At 41.7% G+C, this 19,042-nt stretch overlaps 1 protein-coding gene across 6 annotated transcripts in view; it reads left to right on the top strand.

Annotated features, from left to right (window-relative positions):
• The window catches only part of LOC143289132 (uncharacterized), a 269,327-nt gene extending 251,794 nt beyond the window's left edge, over positions 1–17,533 (top strand). For 5 of the 6 annotated variants that reach the window (XM_076598008.1, XM_076598006.1, XM_076598005.1 and 2 more), the window contains 8 exons: positions 2,967–3,146; positions 3,668–3,772; positions 4,563–4,820; positions 6,422–6,550; positions 7,222–7,306; positions 8,847–9,005; positions 10,005–10,079; positions 15,776–17,533. In XM_076598008.1, the coding sequence (XP_076454123.1) occupies positions 2,967–3,146; positions 3,668–3,772; positions 4,563–4,820; positions 6,422–6,550; positions 7,222–7,306; positions 8,847–9,005; positions 10,005–10,079; positions 15,776–15,939 (1,155 nt within the window). In that variant the 3' untranslated portion in view covers positions 15,940–17,533. Of the gene's footprint in view, positions 1–2,966; positions 3,147–3,667; positions 3,773–4,562; positions 4,821–6,421; positions 6,551–7,221; positions 7,307–8,846; positions 9,006–10,004; positions 10,080–11,082; positions 11,132–15,775 lie in introns of all 6 variants that reach the window. The other variant, XM_076598007.1, reaches the window with a different exon arrangement.
• The last annotated feature ends 1,509 nt before the right edge of the window (positions 17,534–19,042 follow it).

The following is a 19,042-nucleotide window of genomic DNA, read 5'->3' as shown; positions in this document are numbered from 1 at the left end:
CAATCATGTGTGTGTGTGTGTGTGTGTGTGTGTGTGTGTGTGCACGCGCGCGCGTGCATGTTCTGTCCCTGTATGTGTATCTATGAAGATATTCTGTTTGCTTATGCTCTTTTATGTGCAGGAAATGAGTGACGGACATCATTTCTTCTATTTCTTCTTCTTCTTTCTTCTTCTTCATCATCTTTGTCTTCTTTTCTTCTTCTCTCTCCTCCCCATCTCATAATAATGTTTGTTACGTCAAAGAAACTCCGGAAATTATTAGGTGCATGAAATCTCTCTCTCTCTCTCTCTCTGTCTCTCCCTCCCTCCCTCCTCCCTCCCCTTCTCTCTCTCCTCTCACTCTCTCACTCTGCTCTCCCCCTCTACCTCCCTCCCCCTCTCTCTCTCCCTCCCACATCCCCACCCCCACCCCCAACCCCCTCCACCCTCTCTCTCTCTCAGCATGTCCATTGAAGGGAACCAGATTAACAGGGTCATCCGTTCCCCGTTCCTTTCTATTCTGGGCACCAGCAGCCTGGCTGTACAGTATGATCACTAGCAAGACCCTTTCACCAACCCTGATTAGCTGTAGTGAGGAGGGGGTGGGGGGGGGGGGGCAGGGGGGTAGGCACTGAGAGGTATGGGGGGGGGGGTCACTGTAGAAAGCTAGCACACAGCTGACAGAGTGGATCTTCAGAGAGAGGGAGGAGGTGTGGGGGTGGGGGGTAGAATGGGGAGGGGAGGGGGGTAACGGTGCGGAGAGTTCCGTGAATGATAGAAGGGGGGGGGGGAGGTGGTGTGTGATGTTTGGGAAGAGGATAAGGAGTGAGGAAGGGGGAGGTGTTTGTGGACTGATAAAAGTGTAGTGGCAGAAACAGGTCTCTTCTTTCCTTTCTTTCTTCGTTCTTTTCTTCTTTCCTGTTTCTTCTTCTGTTTCTTCTTTCTGTCTTTCTCTCATTCTTTTTTTTCTTGTACTTTTCCCTTCAGGGTTTTTTCCCCCGTTCCTTATTCTTTTTCCTCTTCTTCTGTTCTTCCTCTGCTCATCCTTCTTCTCCTCCTTCCCGTTCTTCTTTTCCTCCTCTTCATCCACCTCCTCCCCCTCCTTCTTCTCCTTCCTCTCCTTTCTCCTTCTCCTCCTTCTCTTCCTCCTCCTCTCCTCCTTCTTCTCCTTTCCCTCCTGCTCCTCCTCCTCCTTCCCCCCCCCTTCTTCTCCTCCTTCTCTTCCTCCCCCTTCTTCTTCTCCTCCTCCTCCTCCTCCCCCCCCTCCTCCTCCCCCCGTTCTTCTCCTCCTCCTTCATCTTCTCCTCCTCCTCACCTTCTCTTCCTTCTCCTTCCCACCTTCTCCTTATTTTCCGCCCCCGCCTGCTCCTCACATTCTCCTCCTCCTCCTCCTCCTCCTACTCTTCGGGCCTTGATACTGGACATGCAAGGTGGTTCATGTTTTTAGTGCCCCCCCCCCCTCACCTCACCCCTTCATCTCCCCCCACCGCCACCCCCCCCCCCCCCCCCCCCCCCTCCGCCCCCGCGCCATCCCCACCTGCCTTCCCTTGTGATAAATCTGATGACATCATGTTCTGGTTGCACCTACGCACTTCTCCATGCTTGCTGCATTCCTTGTGTTCAGCAGTATGTAAGGAGGAGGGGGCGCGGGGTGGAGGGAGGAGTGTTTTGATTGAGTGCACACATGTGTGCACATCGTTTTAGTCATCTTAATCATCATCATCACCACCATCAGGAATCATCATTACTGTCATCAAGTTGTCGTCGTGATGATGATAATGATGATAACGATCATCGTCTGGTGGGGGTTGCATGAGTGGGAGGAGGGAACACATTTGATGGATTGGCCTGCTGCCCCCTTCATGCATCAGCTGTTGGTGATGATGATGATATGGATACTAATATAGTGCCTGTGCGAGTTGTTTATTTACCCCGCCAAGTATGCAGTCATTCTCCATTTCTTGTTTCCATCACCCACCGAACGCTTACATGGATTACAGGATCTTTGACACATGTATTTGATCTTTTGCGTGCACATACACACAAAGGGGGTTCAGGCACTAGCAGGTCTGCATATTTGTAGACCTGGGAGATCCGAAAAATCTCCACCCTTTACCAACTAGACGCCGTAACAGAAATTTGAACCTGTGACCCTCAGATTGAAAGTCCAGTGCTTTAAGCGCTCGGCTGTTGCGCCTGTCAGTGGTGATTGCATGGACAGTATTTGTTTGTTTGTTTTTTCGAGGGGTATGCTTTTTTGACTGACTTGTGTAAACAAAGTGAGTCTATGTTTTAACCCGGTGTTCGGTTGTCTCTGTGTGTGTCTGTGTGTCCGTGGTAAACTTTAACATTGACATTTTCTCTGCAAATACTTTGTCAGTTGACACCAAATTAGGCATAAAAATAGGAAAAATTCAGTTCTTTCCAGTCATCTTGTTTTAAACAATATTGCACCTCTGGGATGGGCACAAAAAAATAAAGAATGAAGCCTAATTATATGCAAACTGCATTTACTGTTATATTTATATTTTTTGTATTCTCTAAACTTGGCACTTTGATCTGATATTCTGACCCAACAACAAGAGCAGTCATTATTATCATTTTTTGTTCAAACAGGAACTTCTTTTGCTAAGCATGGAAGTTTTATTTATTTTGCAAACGTTTTGGCGCAGATAGTAAAAAAGGGAAATTACTCTGTACTTAATGCTAGGGGACTTAATTTATCACAAGTGAGTCTTGAAGGCCTTGCCTCTCTTGTTTAAACATGATTTTGTATCCCACGCTGTGCAGACTCCAGGACTTGACATGTGTTTGTATGATATGACATGAGGTTTTTTGTTGCTTGTCACTGTTGTTTTGTGGTTTATCACATGACATGTCACTGTGACATGTGTTGCCTAACGTACAATGAGGTTTATGACATGATGTGGTGTGTGTGTGTGTGTGTGTGTGTGTGTGTGTGATGTGTCGGTCATTTGGGGCTGCAGGGCTACCTGAAACAGACACGGAAGCGGCCGGAGATGTTCCCTGAGGAGAAGGTGAAGGTCATCTTCAGCAACATTGAGGTCATCTACGCCTTCGCCACCAAACTGCTGGCAGACCTTCAGGCGGCGGTCAACCCGGAGTACCCCCACCTGACAGAGTTCGGCCACTGCTTTCTGGATAAGGTGTGTGTGTGTTTGTGTGTGTGTGTGTGTGTGTGTGTGTGTGTGTGTAGGGAAATGTGTTATGGGGTTGTGCTTTCATATGACATAGTCTGTCTGCTATCCACAGTTTTTCCATTGAGAACAGTGATTAGTGTCATATGCTTGTTTCTGATAATTAAGGTAAAATACATACACCAGATGCTCTCCCTCTCTCTGTCTCTCTCTGTATGTATCTCTCTCTCTCTCTCTCTCTCTCTCTCTCTCTCTCTCGAGATATATATATATATCTATATATATATATATATATATATATATATATATATATATGTGTGTGTGTGTGTGTGTGTGTGAATTGTAGTTAAACAAAAGAATGATATATTTTGTAAACTAAACGAAGTGAAGCAACTTATCAGAACCCAGGACTAAACATATGATAGGTTAAAGAGTCATTGTCACTATTATTTTCAGTGTTGTTCCATTGCTAGCCCTTATCTATGAATAAATAAATAAATAAATGTTTTCTGGGCCTGTATTTTGTGCAGACGCAGCAGTTTGAAATCTACAGCGAGTACTGCAATAACCACCCCGCTGCGTGTGAGGAGCTCCGTGAAATGTACCGCGTCAAACGTTACCGCCATTTCTTTGAGGTCAGTGGCTGGGTCAGGCTTTGAATTACGCTGCTGGTCAGGCATCAGCTTAGTAGATGCAATAATAATTATTATTATTATATTTATATAGCGCTGAATCTTGTGCAGAGACAAATCAAAGCGCTTTCGCACCAGTGCTGATGATGGGTATATGATCTGTCCGCAGTGACGCCACCTTGTAGTAACTGAACTGTGATTGTGAAATAAAGTGGCAAATGTTTCTTTTAGAAAAAAAAAGGATGTGATTATGGGATTGTGAAATAAAATGGCAAATGTACCTTTTAGGAAGAAGGATGTGATTGTGAAATAAAATGGCAAATGTATCTTTTAGTAAAAAGGATGTGATTGTGAAATAAAATGGCAAATGTATCTTTCAGAAGGAAAAGAATGTATTAACTCGCAATTTGCAAATAAATGAAAAAACAAACAAACAAAAAAACCAACCATTTTACTGTGAAAAAAAGAAAAAGAAAATTATGATGTTTAACTTGCAGTTTGCAAATAAATGAAAACAACAACAACCATTTTTAATTTAAAAAAAGAAAAGAAAATCTTAATGTTTGACTCGCTATTTGCAAATAAATGAAAACAACAACAACCATTTTTACTATTAAAAAAAAAAAGAAAAGAAAAAAAAAATCATAATGTTTAACTCACAATTTACAAACAAACGAAAACAGCAACAACCATTCTTAGTAAAAAATTTTTAAAATAAATAAATGAATAAATAAATTAAAAAAATCAGCCACTCCCATCCCGTGCCTTGACACCCACACTGTGTGTGATACAGGCGTGCCGACTGCTGCAAGAGATGACGGAGATCCCCCTGGAGGGCTTCCTGCTTACTCCCGTCCAGAAGATCTGCAAGTACCACCTGCAGCTGGCAGAGCTGCTCAAGTACACCGCGGACACCCACCCCGACTTCCCCCAGGTCCGCTCGGCTGTGGAGGCCATGAAGCACATCGCAAAGCTGGTCAACGAACGCAAGCGCAAGATGGAGAGCATCGAGACCCTGGCCGAGTGGCAGATGATGGTGGACGACTGGGAGGTGGGTGAATCGGTTGTCAGGTGTTTTTGGGGTGGGGTATGGCAATGAACGCATGGATTGATGTCAGGTTTTGGGGGGACAGAAAGACTGAGTCGGCTGAGCAATGAACACATGGATTGATGTCGGCTGAGCAATGAACACATGGATTGATGTCAAGTTTTGGGGGGACAGAAAGACTGAGTCGGCTGAGCAATGAACACATGGATTGATGTCAGGTTTTGGGGGGACAGAAAGACTGAGTCGGCTGAGCAATGAACACATGGATTGATGTCGGCTGAGCAATGAACACATGGATTAATGTCGGCTGAGCAATGAACACATGGATTAATGTCACATCTTGGGGGGACAGAAAGAGTGAGTCAGCTGAGCAATGAACACATGGATTAATGTCAAGTTTTTGGGGGGACAGAAAGAGTGAGTCAGCTGAGCAATGAACACATGGATTGATGTCGGCTGAGCAATGAACACATGGATTAATGTCGGCTGAGCAATGAACACATGGATTAATGTCAGGTTTTGGGGGGCAGAAAAGAGAGTTGGCAGGACGAACACAATGACCTGATTGTGTGTGTGAATGTATCTGTGATTGAGTGTTAGGGAGTCAAAGAAAGACGGTGTCAGCACCAGATATAACCTATGCACAATATCTCATCTATGCACAGCAAGAGATACTGATCCTATCAAGGGAAAATAAATGTTTAAAAAAAAAAAGGGAGCGAATGCATTTTGTTCAAAGATTTATTATTATCAGTTATGTTGAAGAATAAACGGGGATCTCATTTCACATGCGAAACAAATCTTGATCCAGAGATGGATCATTTTTGTGGAAAATTAACAGGCTGTGTGCCACTCATATGTTTGGTGATCAGACAGATTTATAGTTTGAAACTGTTTTCATTTGTTCTGTTTCTTTGAAATGTCTCTCTTCATCCTCTTTGAGATAGACACATGTGGTGACTTAATTCATCATCTTCTTCTGCATTCATGGGCTGCAACTCTTAACGTTTACTTGCTTCCATGAGTGGGCTTTTAGATGTATGGCCTTGCCATTTAGACAGCCATTTTCCATTTTCATGAGTACAAGTGTGCATGCTGGGTATGTTGGTGTTTCCATGACCAACAAAAAGCTGACCTGGATTACAGGATCCTTGAGGTGCATACTTTATCTTTAGCATGTGTGTACCCATGAAGGGGTTTAAGATACTAGCAGGTCTGCACACATGCTGACCTGGAACTGGGAAAATTCTTCACCCTTAATTCACTGAGCTGTGGTTTCAAAATTTGTCTCATCTAAACAGTTTTCACGTTCCTACATAAACCATAAGGCAAGGGAACTAACCTCTACAGAATTTCTGAACATGTCCAAACATAATTTGGAGGAAAAACAGTATATTTTCTGCATCTTTTTTCCCCGTGTCAGTCTGGCATGGAAACCTGCCAAAGCTGTAAACTCCCCAGGGATGAAAGGGTTAATCCACCCAGTACCAGGCACCAAAACCAGAACGAAATCCAGGATCCTCAGATTCTGAAGTCCAGAGCTCTGACCAACTCATTGCACCCATCCATAGCTCCTCATTAACTGTGTGTTAATTCATTTTCAGGGCCCAGACATCCTTGATGACAGCTCAGAGCTCATCTATTCTGGGGAGCTGAACAAGATAAATGCTAATGGCTGGTCACAGGAGAGGTACTTCTTCCTTTTCGACCATCAGCTGGTTTACTGCAAAAAGGTGGGTGATTGGTTTGGTTTTGTTTTTGTTTTTTTGTTTGTTGTTTTGTTTGTTTGGGTTTTAGGGGTAGGGGCATGGGGGGGAGGGGGTTGGGGTTGTAGGTTTTTGTTTTTGTTGTAGCTTTTAGAGGCGTTTGATTGGTTAGGAGCGGACCGGGTAAGACGGGTCGTCTTTTGACTGTCAGCCGCTCGAAATTTGGCCAAGCAGAGCAAACCGATAGGCCTAGTTTGCATCAGTTTGACATGGTAAGTATATGTATCACCAAACATGAGAGTATAATACAAACTCTTCCTTTTTGTTGATTGGTTGTTGTGTTTTTTTTCAATCAGTCACTAAAATTGTGAAAAGTTAGTCCTGTGGGTGTACAGTTGTTGATCCAATGTACGATAGTATTTCTGTTCTGTTTTTAAGTTCACATGCTGAAAGATTCAGTCTGTTGGGAAGAACTGTGTTTAATGTTCCATCACACATGTTGGTGAATATCAACATGAATTATTTTTTGTCATGACTGTGCTTCTTTTCATTTTTTTCTCTTTTTTTTTTTTTTTAATGTAGGATCATGCACAAATATTCCCTGTTACACTTTGGAATGACTATGTATTCTATACTCAATCCTTAACAGTAAAGGATGATAAAAGTGTGTGTGTGTGTGTGTGTGTGTGTGTGTGCAGGACCTGCTGAAGAAGAACAGTTTTGTGTACAAGGGCCGAGTGAGGATGGACCAGAGCATCGTGGTCTCCATACCTGACGGACGAGGTCAGGGTCGGATCCTCAGTTCATAGTGCATTGTGTACAACAGCATCCAGTTTACATGTCATCGTCATGGTTTCAAAGTCTGTGTTCTTTTCAGCTGGCAGTGCGCACACCCGGTGCCTTCATCCACAGAACCACAACACAAAGTCTGGTCATGTGTACACATTTCAACAAGAACTTTGATAAATCGATCCATTGACAAACACAGGTTTCATATTTAACATGCCTGGCCTTACCTACACACCCTGATGATGATGTATACATGTTTGTTTGACCTGCGGGGGTCGGGGGGGGGGGAGGGGGGGGATGGGGGGGAGTTAATAAACAGTAAACAAATCTGCTCCTTCCTATCTGTGTGACTCCCTTCATCTCTACACCCCACTGACTCTAAAGCAGCGACAATGAGAAATATTTGGAATCCAGTTGTTTTTTTGGGGGGGTTTACATGTGTTTGGAAAACAAAATAAATGGGAATAACATACCATGTCAGCTGTCAATGAAAAATATTTGGAATTCCTTTTTTGGGTTGTTTTTTTTTTTTACATGTGTTTGGAAAACAAAATAAATGGAAATAACATACCATGTCGGCTGTAAAAGGCTATGGAACTTGTAACCTTCAACCTTTTTTTTTCATGCTGATGACAGACATGCTACTAGTACAGAGTGACAAGAACGTTTTAACCTTTAACCTTTCCTTTATGAATGCTGATGACAGACATGCTACTAGTACAGAGTGACGAGAACGTTTTAACCTTTAACCTTTTCTTTATGAATGCTGATGACAGACATGCTACTAGTACAGAGTGACGAGAACGTTTTAACCTTTAACCTTTTCTTTATGAATGCTGATGACAGACATGCTACTAGTACAGAGTGACGAGAACATTTTAACCTTTAACCTTCTCTTTGTGAATGCTGATGACAGACATGCTACTAGTACAGAGTGACGAGAACGTTTTAACCTTTAACCTTTTCTTTATGAATGCTGATGACAGACATGCTACTAGTACAGAGTGACGAGAACGTTTTAACCTTTAACCTTTCTTTATGAATGCTGATGACAGACATGCTACTAGTACAGAGTGACGAGAACCTTTTAACCTTTAACCTTTTCTTTATGAATGCTGATGACAGACATGCTACTAGTACAGAGTGACGAGAACGTTTTAACCTTTAACCTTTTCTTTATGAATGCTGATGACAGACATGCTACTAGTACAGAGTGACGAGAACCTTTTAACCTTTAACCTTTTCTTTATGAATGTTGATGACAGACATGCTACTGGTACAGAGTGACGAGCACCTTTTAACCTTTAACCTTCTCTTTGTGAATGCTGATGACAGACATGCAGTACAGAGTGACGAGAACCTTTTAACCTTTAACCTTTTCTTTATGAATGCTGATGACAGACATGCTAGTACAGAGTGATGAGAACGTTTTAACCTTTAACCTTTTCTTTATAAATGCTGACGACAGACATGCAGTACAGAGTGACGAGAACCTTTTAACCTTTAACCTTTTCTTTATGAATGCTGACGACAGACATGCAGTACGGGGTGACGGTGAGGAACGCCTTCAAGGTGCAGGACCTGGAGCGAGACAAGTGGTACCTGATGGTGGCCAAGACCCCCCAGGGCAAGCAGCGCTGGCTCAAGGCCTTCTCTGACGAGAGACGGCGCGTGCATGAAGACATGGAGAACAGTCAGTGCTTTTTTTTTTCATTGTCATTGTGGTGCTGTTTTTGCCTTAGATTGTGTTGGTTTTTTTTGTGTGTTTTTTTCTTGTTTTTCGTTGGTTTTTTGTTGTTGTTAAGCTTGGTTACGCTGCTGGTCAGGCATCTGCTTAGCAGATGTGGTGTAGTGTATATGGATTTGTCTGAACACAGTGATGCCTCCTTGAGTAACTGAACTGTGGTTGTTGTTGTGTTTAGTGTGGAGGGGAAAATGGTGCTGTGGTGGTCGGTTCGGAAGGGGAAAGCAAATGTATAGATATCTGGGAAGTGAGTTGGTGTCATTTAGTGCATGTTTGTGTGTGTGTCTTGAATATGTGTCATGTGTGTGTGTGTGTGTGTGTGTGTGGACTTTTTGGTTTTGATGCATTCGCAGTTTGTCACATCATATGTTTCTTTATGAAATGTCTGTGTGTCTCCCCCTGTCTTGGGCTGCCTGTCTCTGCCTCTGTTTGTCTGTCTGTTTCCCTGACTGAGTGATCAAGTTTTGAGTTCTGTGTTCTCTGTGTCAGTCTGTATGCAAGGGATTCTCTGTCTTTTTCTTGATAATTGATTTTGTATTTGAAAAAAAAAAAAAAAAAATCAAATAGTGAATTGATTGGAAGATTTCTTCTTTTTTTTTTCTCAAGTAAAGGGAAGCAACTGACTTTTGAATTGAATTATTGTGTATTGTACATGAATGGTGCCAGATGCAATTGCCATGCATAAGCAAGTTCCTGTGTGTATCATTTGTGTGTGTGTGTGTGTGTGTGTGCATATGTATACATTTGTATGTGTGCGAGTGTGTGTGTGTCTGTGTGTTGCACATGTATGTTTCTGATGTGTGCATGCTTTTGTTTGGTATGAATCCTATTTCAAGATAACTGTTCAGGTTTGATAAATGATAGTTACTTGTTGTCAGTGTTACTGAAGTCAGTGTGTGTGGAGTGCAGTGAACAAAAAGAGCTTTGTTTTTTTGTCTTTTTCATCAGATTTCAACATTCCTCAACACCTGAAGCAAGCCATCGTGTCCAGCTTAAAACAGAAATCCAGCGGGAAATCCAAAGGTGAGTCCACCAGCAGTTAGCTGTCACGATTGTGTGTACACAGGTACAGGCAATGTATCTGTTTCGGAGGAATTCCATAATGAACAAAATTACAGGAGTAACAAAACAGATATATGACTGGTACCTTAATCATATATTTATATTTTTCGAAAGTGTATGTTGAGAATAAGAGTAATTGAGTGACAGCAAGCAAACTTGAAAGCTTTCTTTTCTCTTTGTGTGACCAACAATGTCTACACTGTTAATAATTGTTTGGGTATTAAAACTTTTCTTCAGTTCTTCTCTCTCTGTATAAAAAAAACCATTCAACTTTTGAGTGCATTCACAATGTTCTCATTCAATGTTGTAGTCTTGCAGATAGTTTTCATTTTTCAGTTTCCTTTGAAATCTTTAACAAACTATGAAGATAGTTTCTTCCATAGAAAGCAAACAAATATTGGCAGATATTCAACTTTTAGAAAAATCTTTCCCTTTATGTTTTAATCAAGAACTGTAGAATTAGAAAACTGAGTAAAGCGTTTTTCAAGTTTCAAGAATTGAAATACTTATGTTGCTAATTTTTCTCAGCTCTTTTGAATTCAAAAAAAGATTTTCACATTCTTCATTTCTGTTGGAAAAGTTGTCTTCAGTATACTTTCCTTCCTGTTTTAACCAAGTTTACAAGAAAAAATCTTATTAATGTTTCTCTTTGTTTCTAATTTTTCTTGATTGTTGTTAACATTTCAGTATTGTTGCTGTTAACGTTCCAAAATGATGTTTTTAACACTGAGAGTGAAACACAGCTTTGAGAAGAAACCCTTTTTCTGGCTGCCCCTGAATCTTTCTGTGTAAAAATCTATGTTGTTCCTTGTCTGTGAATTCACTGATGAAAAGATAGAAAAGTTTAACATTCTATCATTGTATGCTGCATTTGAACTGAATCGTTATAGTGCTAATTACATTAATACATTAAACATGCATAAGATTGGTGCTTTACGTCACAGAACACCAATTGATGTTGCAGGCCTTTTACTGTGGTTATCACGCAACAAATCTGATCGATGATGCAGCAGGTATCAGTCCCAGCATTCCTCACTGTCATGGTGTGCTTTTGCATTCCTGCCAATCCCCCCCCCCCCACCCCCCCCAAAAAAAACTGCCCACACACATCCTCCGTATGGTTTGATTTTGTTGTCCGGGCACTTTTGCATCATGGCGCGTGTGCTCCAGAATTTGTGGTGTGGGATCATCATATGCATTCATATCTTGCGTGTAAGACTCAAATCAGGTTATCTGGCAGAACTCATTGCTCATCGTAGGGGAGAGGTCATTGCTCATCAGTCTGGATGATAAAAGAATAACAGAGGTCCATCCTTATATCAGACTCACCTGAAACTGTCAAATTTAGAGTGCACAAACAGTTTTGTTTGGTTTTCGGGACTACATCGCAGGAACTGTTAACACATGCTTCAGATAACCCAGTGGAAGTTGTATGGAGTGTCGATTTTTTTCTACTGCAATTTAAACATTTTTTTAATCACCCGCTTCATGATTATCACTGACTGTACTTTGTCAAGAAGTACATGAGTCAGCAGTAGATTTATCCTGTAACCGTCTCTGTTACTGTGGGTGATGTCTTTACCCACAGAAGAGCAAAACAGAAGACAGCCACACTGTGTACTGGCTGTGAGTTGTAGAAACTCTTGGCCTGATGTGTTGGGGGTGGGAAGAGACCAGACAGAGAGGCGTTTTGACTTTGTGAGACTCGACTTGCTGTGAACTGACTCCACCTGACTGGCTGTGAATTGACTTCACCTGACTGGCTGTGAATTGACTTCACCTGACTGGCTGTGAATTGACTTCACCCGACTTGCTGTGAATTGACTCCACCTGACTTGCTGTGAATTGACTCCACCTGACTGGCTGTGAATTGACTCCACCTGACTTGCTGTGAACTGACTCCACCTGACTTGCTGTGAACTGACTCCACCTGACTTGCTGTGAATTGACTCCACCTGACTGGCTGTGAATTGACTTCATGACTTACTGTGAATTGACTTCACCCGACTTGCTGTGAACTGACTCCACCTGACTGGCTGTGAATTGACTTCATGACTTACTGTGAATTGACTTCACCCGACTTGCTGTGAATTGACTCCACCTGACTGGCTGTGAATTGACTTCATGACTTACTGTGAATTGACTTCACCCGACTTGCTGTGAACTGACTCCACCTGACTTGCTGTGAATTGACTCCACCTGACTGGCTGTGAATTGACTTCATGACTTACTGTGAATTGACTTCACCCGACTTGCTGTGAACTGACTCCACCCGACTGACTGTGAATTGACTTCACTGACTGGCTGTGAATTGACTTCACCCGACTTGCTGTGAATTGACTCCACCCGACTTGCTGTGAACTGACCCCACCTGACTGGCTGTGAACTGACTCCTCCTGACTGGCTGTGAATTGACTCCACCTGACTGGCTGTGAATTGACTCCACCTGACTTCACCTGACTGGCTGTGAACTGACTCCACCTGACTGGCTGTGAACTGACTCCACCTGACTGAATTGACTCCACCTGACTGGCTGTGAATTGACTCCACCTGACTTCACCTGACTGGCTGTGAATTGACTCCACCTGACTGGCTGTGAATTGACTCCACCTGACTTGCTGTGAATTGCACCTGACTGGCTGTGAATTGACTCCACCTGACTGACTGTGAATTGACTGGCTGTGAATTGACTCCACCTGACTGGCTGTGAACTGACTCCACCTGACTGAATCGACTCCACCTGACTGGCTGTAAATTGACTTCACCTGAGTAAAGAGATGCATGTTGCCATTGCTGGTCTGTCAGGCTTCATCACAACAGAAGTCCAAGTGGGCACTTTATGGGATCCATCATGATTTGAGCCAGACCTTAGCGATCTTAACAGCATAAATTTTGCATAGCTTTAAGAACTTTCCTAAGTCTACACTGACTTTGGAAAATTCTTTAGGCTATGCAAACTTAGTGCTGTTGAGATCATGCTTTTGCAACCCAGCTCAGGACTGAGATGCTGACCTATATGATTTTAACTTAACAAGATCATCAGCACTTGCTGTCAAGTGGATCAGAATGGTTACTTCAGGAATGATGCATTACCCTTTTTCAGTCTCGTAGGTACAGCACATAGCAGAGTGTGCAGGCTTTGATGATGATTGTTCTCTGTGTGTGTGTGTGTGTGTGTGTGAGAGTGAGTGTGTGTGTGTTCTTCCACCCATCTTGCCCTCACAGTGTGACCTGCATGTCTGCCTGCAGAGACCTGATGCCAGACTCCTTCATGTGCTGTTTCATACATGTCATCCTGTGGCGCCCACATAGGGCCAACTAGAGTTCAGGATTTTTCAGTAATGCAGCAATTGCTACACTTTGTTTTCTTTATGGGGTTGGGGGGTGGGGGGGGTATAAAGCATCAGAAGATCTAAGTGAAAAAAACGCATAGAATCCCACAACATCCTTGTTTTACTTCATTTAAACGCACCAAACGTTTACTGTTTGCTGAAGTCTGTTACAGCATATTATAGACCAACTATGAAATGTTTGATTCTCCATCATCTGCTTTGGTGAGGAGAGGACTGCATTTCAAACGAGCATGAAAAAAAGACATAGCGTTTCCTGTGGGTTTAGTGTCTGCGTATGTGACTTCAGCCTTCGAACAGGACTTGTGTAGTTGTTTCTGTTCAGACAGTGGGATTTCTGACCTTTGTCCTTTCAGAATGAGAATTACAGAAAATGGTATTTATTGCAAACGTTTTTTTAGACAAATATGGAAATATATTTTCATTTACAATGACCTATATTAGTTGTCAGAGCCCTGTGTTTGTCTTTTTAAGCCACTGCATGTCTGTAGACTGCAAGCATTGAAGTTATGAGGAGATGATAATAGAACCAGAGGAAAACTTAAGAGTTTTGGGGTGCAGTTCTATCTTTTGAGGGTGAAAGAAAGTGTTGGAACAGTCTGATGCACTGTCACTAACCAGCCGAAGATCTGATAGTTTATATATCTCATGTCCACAGAAATGTTGATTCATTAGTAAACTGTTGTAATGGCTCACCAAGTCTTTCACTGCGGAACATATCTAACCTCACCAACAAGATGCACACAGTGGAGTGGGTGTGTGAATTAACGTGTTGAAATGACATGCTGCTGCTGTACATTGTGTTGCCATTAATACACCTGGTGTGGGGAACTGTTAATATTGTTACACACTTGTTAAACGGACTTCACTTTGTGCATGCCCACTGTACCTCAGCACTTAACTCATTTCTTGAATTGATTTATTTGTTAAAAGATAGTTCTAGTATGCGTAACTATAGAGCACTATGTGCTTCACAGTGATACTAAGAAAATGTTTTGTTTTGAATAATGCGTGCATGAACACCGACATAAAAATGAAACAGTGATCACACCTAAAGCACAACAGCACGCATACACAATCCCATCTGGCACACACACACACACACACACACACACACACCTCAGTATGTATCAGAAGACAGTATACTGAATGGTGAATATGCCAGATACATACTGTTGTGTTCCTTGTCATGATTAGTGAAAATACTTCCTCCTCCTTTAAAATCTTCAGTTACATTGAATGTACATGCTGAAGGCTTTTCTGATAACACCAACGCGAGTTTCAAAAGACTGAAATGTTTGAACAAATCCTGATTGGTTTTCTCTATTGTTAGTTGTGTATCTTGATTGTGTTTTTTGTTGTTTATTTTTCTCTCTCTGTCTTCATCCATCAGTCCATTTATCCTTCTGTCTGTCTGTCTGTCTTTCCTTTCTCTTTGTATCTTTCTATGTATTATTATTTCTGAATAATTCAATAATTATTTCTGAATAATTCGTTTCTTCTTCTTTCATTCTGTTATTCTGCCTCTTTTTTTTTCTTTTCTTTTTTTTTCCATTCAGTTTGTAGATAGATATAAATCTGCCCCTGTCTTCCTTGTTTCTTAGACTGTTACTTTAATTTGATATTTTCTTAATTGCATGTCCTAGTATATATTAAAGAACTTCTAAAGATATACATGGATCACTGTTCAGAAGTGATTATAAAACAGTTAAGAATGTTAACCCACAAACTAGTACATGTTCCTGCTCTAAAAAGAACTGCAAAAGAACCGGACTACTGAAGAATATTATAAACTCACTGAATGCCAAATGTGTGATGTCTGTGACTGCATCACCTCTGACTTTTGCAGGCAATCGGGGTAAACAGTGGGGCCAGACAGTACATATCCTAAAACACAGTGTGATCAGTAAGAGCTGTAGCGATGATGCGTGTCCTTAACACACTATAACAGTGTAGTCAGTGAGAGCTGTATCGATGAGAAATGTCCTGAAAACACTGTAATCAGTGAGGCCTTTAGTGATGAGATATGTCATGAAAACAGTTAAATCAGATATGTCCTGAAAACAGTTAAATTAGTTTGGACTGTAGCAATCATATGTGTTCTGAAAAAAAACAGTGTAATCAGGATTGTAGAAATTATATGTGTCCTCCAAAAATAGTGTAATCAGTGAGGACGGTAGCAATATGTGTCCTAAAAACAAAACAAAACAACAACAGTGTAATCACTGAGGCCTGGAGAAGTGATATATGTGTCCTGAAAACACAGTTGTATATGGATGGTTCACCAGTGACTCTCTGTGTTTCCAGGGAAGAGAAACGCCTCACGCAGCAGCAGCATGCGGACAACCAAGACCAACTCCTGGGCATCTGCCAACGCCACCCTTCCCAGGATCCCCAAGAAATCATCGGCGGCCTCAGGGCAACAGTCCAGAAAGATCATGAACTTCCTTCTGGGGGGGAAAAAGAAATGAAGCAGAACTGCAATGGCAAACAAGACTTGTGGCAGCTATTTTCTTTCTGAAGCAGAGTTCTTCCACTAACTTGGAATCATCGTCTAACGGGATAGATTAGAGTACAGTGTGAAGAGCTCTCATGTCAAAATGTTTGCTGGGGATGTGATGGTGCTGAAAGCCTTCAACCGTTACCCTCCATTCCTGTAAGCAGACATGTCAGAAAAACTTCTCACCAGTGCGTGTCCCCAAACATTCTCTACTGCTACAGTTGTCTTTCTTCTGGTGGTCCCAAAATTTGCAGACATGAAGAGCATGAATGCGTTTCTGTTGTTTTTCTTCACAAGGTCTGAAATCTTGAGGACGTTTCTATCTTTCGTTGCATGCCACAAGGACCGGAATGTGTGTCTGTGCGCAAACAGCCCCATGGTGTTGGTGTGATCTGAATGGCTGTGACATGTTGGAGATCATCTGTGGACATGAAACATAATCTAGAGGATATGATTGACATGGACTGATGTTCATGTCACTGCTGACCATGTTGTCTTGGATATCAGATGGACTGTGCTCAGTTTTCAGTCTCAAAGGGGAAAAAAAACACAGAGATCCATGCTCATTAAACTTGTCTGATGGGTACTGATGATTAATCTGACCACAGAACATACACCAAAAGTCCCATCTACTGCATCAAAAGTACACATTCAAGGATATGCTGTGTTTTGTTTTGAGGATTTCATCATTTGTGATGATGTAGGAATCACTGTGCCATCACAGATTACGAAATGAAGAAAGCAGAAAGAAATGAACAAGTGCTTGGACAATGACGATAAAGACACCTTGTTGGGTCAGACAGCTTGTTGTGTTTTGGTGACTAGCTGGTGTTGCTGTGTGGCTCTACACTGGATTGCAGCACTCCGATGAGCCAGTTAGTGGTGCAAATCATTTCGCAGACACCAGACAGTACTGAAGACCTATACCCCCATCAGGAGCACAGAGACTGTTGGAATGTGACTTTACACCAGGTGCACTGCACTGCAGAATTCACTGTTTTTAAGGGATTTCTATGTGCAAGGACTATTTTTGGCAGGACATGATGGTGACAAACAACCTCTCTGAAACGAGTCCAGCTCCATTACCCACCTGGAAAGCGGTTTAGAGAAGTGCCTGTGTTATGAAGAGGGTTGTCTGTGTGGATTTGTCACAGTATGACTCGTCTCTCTAAAGCTAAGTGTGTCATGGGGAGATACCTGCTGCATGTTGGAATAACTGAAATGCTGAGCTCATTCTTGCCACAATTAACTCCCCTCTTTTGGCTTCTCCAACCATGCAAGGCGCAAGCAATTCACATGGGATATGCACGATTCATGATAAAATATTTGAAAGAAATCAGTGCAGTGTTTCAGGTCTGTGCACCTTGCATATATGTGCTTTGTTTAACCCCCGTTTTTCACTGGTGGTGAACTTGGAAGACAAGAGGAGAACTGTTAACACAGTTCAGAGCTTTCGTTTGAGGAGAAAAATCAGACAAAACAATTTGAATTTGGTCAGGGACAGACCAGTGAAATTTTAGTGAAAAAAAGCGGGGAGCTGTTTCTTCAAAATGAGGCAAAAGAAAGCAAGTAGAAGGAATTCCCAACACCCTGTGTTGTTGGCAACGGCTTCTCCCAGAACAAGGTGCGGGAGACTGCTGTTGCAGAGGAAGACATTCGTGTGAGAGAACGTCAAGTCACTCCTGACCCTTGTGGACAAAGTGGGGTCAAACTGGATCAGGATTCTCTGACCACTGTGAATTAATTTAGGTTTGGGGGTGTTGTTTTTTGTGTGTGTGTTTTTTTTTTCTTTTTGGAGGGGGGGGGGGGGGGGTTGTTTGGACACACTCTCACAAAGATTTTTCATTAATTGAAATTCCCCTTTTTATTTGTGGAGAAAGGAAATTTAATGGAAACACCCCATACAATGAGTACAATGTCCATGATTTACACCCAAAAAAAAAAGAAGTTTTTATTGACACTGTTTCATTTTAATGTTTCTTTTTTATTATTATATACTTTTGCTTTTCAATTGCTTTGATAGAAGCAATCAGTGGTGTTCAAAATATGCTGCCAGCCACTTCAACATGACCAGCATGGTTTTTCTGCAGTGTACCACATGGGATGTGCGTAGTACGGTTTGTGTTAATAGCTGGAGTTGAGTCAGACTGCTTCTGTGAGATGCGTATTTGGTGGATAGTAAGTAGCTTAAATGAAGAATGTTGTGGTAGGTGTGCGTGTGTGTGTGTGTGTGTGTGCAAATGTGTTGTGGGTGTACCTGCACATGTCTTGTGCATGTGTGTTACTGTGTGTGTGTTCTTTGAGAGCAAAAACAAATAAATAATGTAAGTTGAGGAAAGAAATTAGAAGTCACAGTTTTCAGGTCTTTCCATCAAACACCTCTGTTACCTCCCTTCCCTGTTCCAATCCTGCCTCTCTTTTTTTTTTTTTTTTAAATAAAAGATATATTTTAAAAAGGAGGAGTTTGTATTATACTCCATGTTTGGTGTTACATATACTTACCATGTCAAACTGATGCAAACTAGGCCTATCAGTTTGCTCTGCTTGGCCAAATTTCGTGATGCTAACAGTGAAAAGACAAGCAGTCTTGCCCGGTCCGTTCTTAGCCAATAATAAATTATTTTCCATTTTTATGCTATCAGATGTATTTCTATATTTATACAAAAACAGAGCTTTGATGCTGGCAGTATTTTTCAGCAGTTAGGTGTCCGGCAAATTCCATAGGTCTCGTGAAAAAATGTGCAGGTCAAACTTGTGGATTTGTTTTGAAATAGAACTGTTTATTCCATCCTAAAAAATTGCATTGAAAATGACCATCAGGCATTTGGTGATCAGTCTGGAAAGACATTCTGAATTTTTGTGGATTTTTTCTTTTTTGTTTTTTTTAATATACTTTTTCCTAACCAATAATATTAGTGCTCTCTTACTTTTATTTCACCTTGACAAGTTTTATTATGTTCCAGAGTGTTTTACTGCCGGCTTATATATATATTGTTTTAGGTAAAGTGGACCATATTTCACCACCACCATTCTTCCTCTCTGGTCATCCTCTAATCCCTTGATCTATCCTTGGT

Source organism: Babylonia areolata, chromosome 13 (genome assembly GCF_041734735.1).
Source record: "Babylonia areolata isolate BAREFJ2019XMU chromosome 13, ASM4173473v1, whole genome shotgun sequence".
Taxonomy (NCBI): domain Eukaryota; kingdom Metazoa; phylum Mollusca; class Gastropoda; order Neogastropoda; family Buccinidae; genus Babylonia; species Babylonia areolata.
This window is presented reverse-complemented; position numbering and strand designations above follow the sequence as displayed.